Source organism: Triticum urartu, chromosome 6A (assembly GCF_056163025.1).
Source record: "Triticum urartu cultivar PI428250 chromosome 6A, HENAU_Tu73, whole genome shotgun sequence".
In the NCBI taxonomy this organism is placed as follows: domain Eukaryota; kingdom Viridiplantae; phylum Streptophyta; class Magnoliopsida; order Poales; family Poaceae; genus Triticum; species Triticum urartu.
The window spans coordinates 589,630,099-589,638,102 of record NC_141878.1 but is presented as its reverse complement, the minus strand read 5'-3'; the positions used below and the strand labels follow the sequence as shown (position 1 = coordinate 589,638,102).

The 8,004-nt window shown below is 48.7% G+C and overlaps 2 protein-coding genes across 2 annotated transcripts; both read left to right on the top strand.

Moving 5' to 3' along the window:
• Positions 1–661: 661 nt before the first annotated feature.
• LOC147966752 (nucleolar/coiled-body phosphoprotein) lies at positions 662–4,046 on the top strand. The gene is made up of 5 exons (XM_087529086.1): positions 662–961; positions 2,202–2,485; positions 2,603–2,692; positions 2,975–3,321; positions 3,425–4,046. The coding sequence occupies exons 1-5, from the start codon at positions 721–723 to the stop codon at positions 3,687–3,689; spliced, it is 1,227 nt and encodes a 408-aa protein (XP_087385212.1). The 5' UTR covers positions 662–720; the 3' UTR covers positions 3,690–4,046.
• Positions 4,047–5,615: 1,569 nt separating this feature from the next.
• Positions 5,616–6,786, top strand: LOC147966751 (LOB domain-containing protein 16-like). The gene is made up of 2 exons (XM_087527377.1): positions 5,616–6,059; positions 6,195–6,786. Exons 1-2 carry the CDS (start codon positions 5,748–5,750, stop codon positions 6,477–6,479), a joined length of 597 nt encoding a protein of 198 aa, XP_087383503.1. The 5' UTR covers positions 5,616–5,747; the 3' UTR covers positions 6,480–6,786.
• Positions 6,787–8,004: the final 1,218 nt, after the last annotated feature.

Below are 8,004 nucleotides of genomic sequence, written 5' to 3'. Positions count from 1 at the left end.
CATAAAACACATGCGTGTAAATTTCCAGGGCAAAACACGTTGAAATGAGGGATGTGCAAAAAAGACAAAGCTGGGGCTAGTTAACACATGATACTATTCATCCTCCCAGGCCATGAATTTGTCTTTTTTATACAGGTCGCATTTCATCATAAAAATTTACACACATGTGGGTTACATCCTTACATACACGCATATTTTTTTTCAGAAGTTTTTGATACATAAAAGTTTGAATTTGAAATTTCCAAAAATAAAGGCCTCCATGGAGCTCGGCCTCCAAAACGCCATTCTTGTGTGTATCCTATTTATTCAATATTTTTACTTTTTTCATTACAAAGTCGCTTGCCTCCGCCCCCACCCCCCGACACCAAAAATCCACACTATATTTTTTCAATATGTGTATCCTATTTATACATTAAAGCAGAGTATTATGTAAATAATTGCGACCTTGATTTTATGAGACAATTTAATCTTCTTTGATTTGTTTTGTGTCTCGCTTTATGGCAGCTGAAGATGCCCCATACACCTTAAGACATTTTTGCGTGTGTGTGTGTGAGAAAGACATGTATTTTTGTGAATATTTCAAAGGCCTGTGGGATCAAATCCGGCCCAAAACGGTGTTGTTTACTGTTAGTTTCACAGCCCAAACAAAGCAGAAGAATCGAACCGACCGAGCACCTCCGAGAGAGGAAAGAAAACCCTCGAACAGAGGAAAAAAAATCCATGGCGTCCGACGACCTCTTCGAAGGCCTGCCTCCGCCAGCGGCGCCCGCCGGCGAAGACCCCGCGGCCTCCCCCGCGCCGTCTCCTCCTCCGCCGGAGGATCCTGCGCCGAGGCGGTCCGCGCTGAAGAGCGCCCTCAAGCGCGACAAGCCCTCCCCCTCCTCGGCCGCCACCTCCTCCCCCTCACCCGCCGCGGCCGCCGCCAGCGTCGCGGCCCCCGATGTCGCCCCCGAGGGCCGCGGTGAGCGCTCTACCCCCGCCGATCCCTCCCCTTTCCAATTGCTTGCTGCTGCTGCTGCCGCTGCTCGGGAGTTGGATGTCCTGCTAGGCGCAGTCAGATTTCAGATTAAGCCACCGGCGTTGCTGTAGATTTTAGCGCCGACCGGTTTGTCCTTGTGTGGCAGTGTTACCTAGGAGTTGGACGCTGTGTGCGGTCGGCCGGAGCGCGGTTAGAGTGTCATGGCGTTATCAAACAACTTCGTGTTGAGATCGAGATGTGGATTTGGTGAACATGAGGGGATTTCTAGGTCGGGATTAGGGTTTCCTGTTGCGAGAAAAAAGTGCATTTGGATCGGATGGCTTCAGATTAGTAACTGTACTGTACTGGCTAGAACAATTTACTTGAGCAAATTGCTAGAACCTGTTGCCGAGCTAGACTAGGAACAGATAGGGATCATGGCAAACTTAGGTGGTTGTAGCTTGTTTTGCCATGATAATAACCCTAGGGATCAGTGACTCCAGTCCACCAGCTAGAACAGCCTATTTTGACAGTGGAGTCAAACGCGAAATGCAACACGCGCTGGCATATAGAGGATGCTTCATTATTCAGTCGCAATGAAGTTCTGAATCTAAACCTGGTTTTAGATGAGTTGTAGAGGTCCAAAACTGAATGTCTTTTAAGCTTGATTCAGCATTTTTTGGCTTGCCTCGAGAACTTGCTACCATCTTGAAGTAAGTCAATGGGGACTATATTGCATCATACTAGTCAAATTAATGCCATGTGCCAAGTAGTTATGTTGTTCACTTGATTTTTCTGCCCATTGTTTGCTAGACCTATCTACTAAATGTTCGTTTTTACTATGTTATTTGGTGTTAAATGTATTAGTGGAATCTGATGAGATTTCTGACCAGTGACCTTGCCAACTTGTGTTACCATTACTCTTAACTCAAAAGGTGAAACCATAATCCATAAGTGACTCTGCTTTCTTGTAATCTGCTCTTAACATCACAGTTATGCCAGCAGTGCTAGCACTGAATGTCTTGCTCTATGCCTATCGCAAGAATATGGGTCCTGTGTGACTACTTTTTATTATCTCCATTTGTCTGAAGGTTCTGATTCATCCAGCTGTTCTCCACATGTTTTCCTGATAATTTATGCTTAACCTTTCTCTTAAGTTATTTGATCTTTGAACTCTTGTAGCAATAACGTAGTTCTTTTATTGCCACCCAGTCATGTTCTAAGACCAATGTATTGCTTGCAGTTCCTGAGAAGCGCCTTCGCTTCAGAACTACTGTTGATGCATCAGAGATGCAAATCATTGAAGCTATGCAGAAGATAACTTCACACATAGGAAATCCTTCAAAATTCAGCAAGGCATCAAAGCTAGCTCTACAGCTTATTGAGGCTGGAAGTGTCAAGCCAGAGACAATCAGTCACTTCTTTGCTGTACTAGAGGCTGCAATGTCTTCACCGGGAGCCTGTAATGAACCTTCTGTACGTGCAGATTACCAGGCACTGTTTAATGCTGCTGAGGGTGTAACAGAGGTGAAGTTTCTACTGTTGTTAGAACAAATAGCTGGCAAAGTCATAGTTTTCTTCCTTTGTGTGCAGTTCTGTTAACCCATTGCCTCATGTACTTACAACTTTCTGGTTGATGTGCAGTGTTTTAACCAACAGCAGAAAAATCAGTTTGATGTATGGATGCTTCATGCGGTGGTAGCTAATGATCTCTGTACTGACGACAGTTTTGTGGTAAGTGTACTGTGGTGAAACGCTGATGTTGCTTATTTTCTCAACTCAAGTACTCCCTTCGGTCACTTGTTGCTGCTTTAGCACAACTGTATAAAATTGTAATAAAGCAGCGACAAGTAATATGGATCAGAGAGGGAGTATCAAAATTTGTACCTACCTGCATGCTACTGCTGCTGTAGCTGTCTACCTTCATGTCCCTTGAGAAACGTCATTACCAGAATGCATTGTTCAATACTGGCTTGCTTGATTTATAGTAATGTGATCATGTGCTTTATTCTGCAGTTCTCAAAGGCTGTAGGGAAGATCAAAGATGCCATCTCAGCCCTGCCAGTGGCAAATGTGGACGATGATAACGATGAAGCAACAGCACTTGCAGCACTTGCTGAAGGCCAATCTGGCACCACAGAGAATAAGGCAGCTGATAGCAACACGCACGCTGCAGCGTCCAACTTGGGAGAAGAATCCTCTGATCCTTTCGGTCTAGATGATCTCCTTGAGCACAAGCCAAAGAAGTCTGAGGCCCTGAACAGACAGGCGGACGAGGAGGAGTCCAGAAGACTTCTGAGGTCACGGCGCGAAGCCCTCCTGAAGTGTCTCGAGATGGCTGCTCGGCGCTACAGGATACCCTGGTGAGTCCTCTGACAGACGTGTGAGCGCCGTCATGTATATATGCATGCCACACATTTTGTCTGCTCTTCTAAAATTCAGTTCGCTGTCGCTTGGTCTTATCAGGACGCAGACGACCATCGACATTCTGGGGCGGCATGCATACGACAGCGTGGGGCGGTTCACGGCCCGGCAGCGGGAGGCGGTGGAGAAGCTGTGGAACTCGATCAAGGAGCAGCAGATCCGGCGCAAGCACGGCAAGTCGGCGAGCGGGAAGCTGGACGTGAACGCCTTCGAGCGGCTCCAGGAGAAGTACTCCCACGAGAAGATCAGCATCCGGCGCGCCGTCGGCGGCGCGGGCGACCGCCGCGCCACGCAGTGGCTCGGCTAAAGCAAGTCGGCACACCCGGCCGCCCCTGCACGTCTGATGACCGCGGGCGTTACACCAATCGGGATGACGGAAAACGACGACGATTCCGCTGCTCCCCTGGTACATGTAGCCTGAACGACGGTGTCCTCCGGTTCATGAAAAACTGTCGAGCGCTGATTTTCCACAGTGATGTGCGTGACGAAGATGATGCGAACGGCGGGCGTGTGGGTTATAGTTTTCATAGTCGCATTCGTGTGTGTGCGCCCATTCTTGTGATATCATCTGAATCGCAGCACTGTCCACAGATTTCTTGGGTGCCCGTGCGTGCGTGCGTGCAACGCTGGTGTGCACGTGTGAATGCGACTGGGGTTTGCGTTCTGGGTTGCTGCTGGTGTGTGGTGGTGATGGATAAATGCTTGTTATTCTGAAATCGTCAGCGTCTTGGTCTCAGGGAAGCTGACCAAGAGGAGGAGACGAGAGGCGACCAGATAGAGGGCAGAAAACGAGACGGCCGGTCGACCTGAAAATCTTGAGACTGAAACCGTAGCAGATAAGCATAGGGGTCGTCGACTCCAATGCTTTTACAAATGGCATGGCCTGCATAGGCGGTGCTATTTTTCACTGTCTCGCCCTCGATATTTCATTTATACTACATTAGTAAAAGCACTTCGGCACAGTTAAAAAAGAAGCATCTCCACCTCGGCACGGGTTCGAGGGACCAGCGGGCGCCTTTTTGGGTGGAGCGGTACTTCATCCTTCACATTGATGACGGCGGATCTCGGCGGCGTGGTGCAGTGGAGACTCGGCGTCCGATGCGCGGTGATGGACTCGTGCAGGTGGAGGTAGTTGTCTGGCGTCAAGGTGGCATCAATGGCGGCGTGGCCCGACAAGGTAGAAGCCTCAATATCTGCTCTGAAGACGGACCTGTGAAAGATGGCGGCGACGACACATGTGAGTGCGTTAGACCAGTTTATGCCCCAGACCCGGTATGTGGCTCGGCTGGGGCTTCTGGCTTTTGATGATAGGCTTAGGTGAGTAGACTGGGTATTTGGCCCAGGTAGCACCCCTTCATCATATGAATAAGAGTAGTGGCATATGTTACCAAGATGACGGATTCAAGCATTTTGTTGTAATACTTTGTAAGGTCCTCGTGAATAATTAGTAGAGTGGCCGTATGCATCTCCCAGATGCAGAGGCCGGGGTCATCCTCCATTTCTAAAAAAAAATCAGTCTCGCTGCTACTATTTCTTACTGCAAGTGCTATACACTGATTGGAAGAAAAAAATATGTTGTGGACAGTGGGAGGAGCGGTGTCACTATTGTACGTAGCAGTATTTGTATGCACGTCGGGATAAATCCACGGGGCATGGATTCAGGTGGCGGTCGTCGACCGTGCAAACTAAAGCGCGGCCATTCGGCGGGAAATGCTTTCTTTATCCATCTGTCTATGCCCAGCCAGTGCACGCACGTACGTGCGCAGACACTCACTAGTTTTTTCTCAATTCATTTTTCAGATGCGATGTTGACCGGCCACGGCCAGTGGCTGGTTGATCGATCCCTTTGTACGTACGTTTCAGCCTCTCCTGCAACCCTCTCTCTGCGACCTGTACCGGAATGTGCGTGACAAACAAACAAAGATAGGATGAGAAGCATTTTCATTTCCCATGCACGCACGCACGCATTGCGCATTTGCGCTTGCACTCCATCGTCGACCCACATGCCCGTCCAGTTGAGCAGCGCCATGCACATTTCATTTTTTTAGTGGTTAATTGGTTGTAAATTAGTATAAATTAGGGTAAAAGAAGCCGGCCGTGCCCTTGAATTCAACGCAGCATTTACACGTTTGCTCCCCTCAAACCGGACAAACGCTGCCCTACTTGTCTCTCCACCACCTTCTCCTAATCTTCTTCCTCCTTCGCCACCGTCCCATTCCCCGCACGCTCCCCAGCTCCCCTCTATAAATACCAGTCCAACCTCAACCTGCACCGGTACCGGCCGGCGAACGAAGTAGCTAGCTAGCAAGGCACGTCGTCCTCGATCGAGAAACCCCGTCGGCGCTAGGGAAGTTAGGAACAATCGATGGCTGCGGCTGGTGGTGGTGCTGGTGGTGTTGCGGGGGTGGCGGGGTCGCCGTGCGGGGCGTGCAAGTTCCTGCGGCGGCGCTGCGTGGCCGAGTGCGTCTTCGCGCCCTACTTCAGCTCCGAGCAGGGCGCGGCGCGCTTCGCCGCCATCCACAAGGTCTTCGGCGCCAGCAACGCCGCCAAGCTGCTCGCGCACCTGCCCCTGGCCGACCGCTGCGAGGCCGTCGTCACCATCACCTACGAGGCCCAGTCTCGCCTCCGCGACCCCGTCTACGGCTGCGTCGCACAGATCTTCGCGCTCCAGCAGCAGGTCCGTCCGGCGCTCGTCTCATTCTTCTTCTTCCATCTTCTTCCTTGCCGATCACTCCTTCGGTCGATCAATCAATCAGCTGGCCACTTCCCGTCATGGACGCAAGCTGATGATTTGATTTCTTGCTTATTGCAGGTGGCGATCCTGCAGGCGCAGCTGATGCAGGCCAGGGCGCAGATCGCGGTCAGCCACCAGTGGCCGGACAGCAGCAGCAGCAGCATCGCCTCCCTGCTCCGGCAGCAGGAGGTCAATAGCGGCAGCTTCGCCACCGGCGGACCGCTTCTGCCCGAGCTCATGGGTGGGGACGTGTCCATGCTGCAGCAGCATTGCGGCGGCAAGGTGGAGGGCGGCGGCGGCGGTGCCGGGGACCTCCAGTACCTGGCCCAGGCCATGATGCGAAGCTCCAACTACTCCCTGTAGAAGAAGAATATCATGATCAAGATCAAACCATGCATTTCACATGCTTCCATCAACCTCATCGACCGATCAGAGTGCTGCTAGCTGATGGAATCGTGTCGGCGGCACCAGATCGAGCTAGAAGAACGCAGGAGAGGGAATTGATTAACCTGTACTGAACTTTTTATCAGTGTTAATTCTGATCCTACAAGTTACTATTGTACTACATATTATATATCTATATATTAGAGGAGGCGCAAGCCCTGCATGAGTGGCTCAGTTGATGAATGATGATTACAACTTCTATATAAGCAGCTTATATGTTGCAAGATCGATCAGCCCTTATCGGATTTTATTTTTTTGCAAGTCTTGATAGTGACATCACTGAAAAAGATATGTATGTGGAAGTGTATGTAATCCTTCTGATGGCCTAGTGAACCCAGTCATGCAGAACAAATTAGGCGATTAGGTTACCGCAAGATGCATGAAACAAAGTTCAGTATAAATGATATAGTCAAATGTGCAAATCCTGCAGCTGCAGGCTCTTATAGGATGAACCAAAACTCTACTGTTTAAAGCTGCCCTTTGCATGTTTATTTGTGTTGGAAATAGTTTAGAAGTTTGATAGTGCATCCCAAAAGTTCAAGGAAGAGTTCGAAAAATGAATACAAGTTACATTTTCTGCACTGTTGCTCTGTTGTATCTCAACTGTCTGAAACTGTCAGTTTTACGCAGATCTCTTTTCAGCGCAAATTTGAAAACTGTTTGGATTTGATTTCTGTTGGAAATAATTTACGCCAAAGTTTGGTACTCGTGCATACCGATAGTCCAATGAAGTTACTATAGCACACAACTTTGAGTTGCCATCAAGTTTCCCCCTCTCTAGAGACCCTAAAATCACTTGTATACATTCATAGCTAGGCTTGTACGCACACTAGTATAAACTCATAGGCTGCTGCTGATAATCCTAGTTTTTCATGCCAAGCACAAAGACTGTCCCCCTGATCAAGGACATGTATGAACTGCCCAGCCGCTCATCAACGCGTTTACTTTTGGTTCCATTCACCGGAGTATGTGATGTCCTACACAAATGTTGACCTTAGTCACTCATGCACACAAACAGAGACACGGCGAAATCACTGATCCCAATGGTTGATTAATTTCCTGGTAGAGTTGACTGCAGCAGATGATTGACCAAGTTAACCGCTAAAGTAATTAAATAACTTACTCCTATTAGCACCAGTACAATTTTGGTGCCACATCCCAGATAAAAATTAAGAACTCTAGCACTCCAATTGAGCTATAGGATACTAAAGAAATGTGTATAGTTAGTACAATTCAAATTGAATGGTTGGACATTCTACTGACAATAATTGAGATAGAAGGGTATATATGCCAAATACTACTGCTGACACAGTGGTTCTTTGGTTTAACTAGTCAGCAGATAAGAACAGTGCTACTGCTGTAGGGTTTTGGAGGGCTAGCTATCATCTTGGGACTCTGCAAATTATTTCGTCTACACATGTTCACTGAATCCATTACAGTAGGG

Excerpts from the sequence above, each read along its gene's own strand:
- LOC147966752 (XM_087529086.1), top strand. The coding sequence starts at position 721 with ATGGCGTCCGACGACCTCTTCGAAGGCCTGCCTCCGCCAGCGGCGCCC. Across the intron at positions 962-2,201 it reads TGTCGCCCCCGAGGGCCGCG|TTCCTGAGAAGCGCCTTCGC; the intron begins GTGAGCGCTCTA and ends TATTGCTTGCAG. Across the intron at positions 2,486-2,602 it reads CTGCTGAGGGTGTAACAGAG|TGTTTTAACCAACAGCAGAA; the intron begins GTGAAGTTTCTA and ends GTTGATGTGCAG.
- LOC147966751 (XM_087527377.1), top strand. The coding sequence starts at position 5,748 with ATGGCTGCGGCTGGTGGTGGTGCTGGTGGTGTTGCGGGGGTGGCGGGG. Across the intron at positions 6,060-6,194 it reads TCTTCGCGCTCCAGCAGCAG|GTGGCGATCCTGCAGGCGCA; the intron begins GTCCGTCCGGCG and ends TGCTTATTGCAG.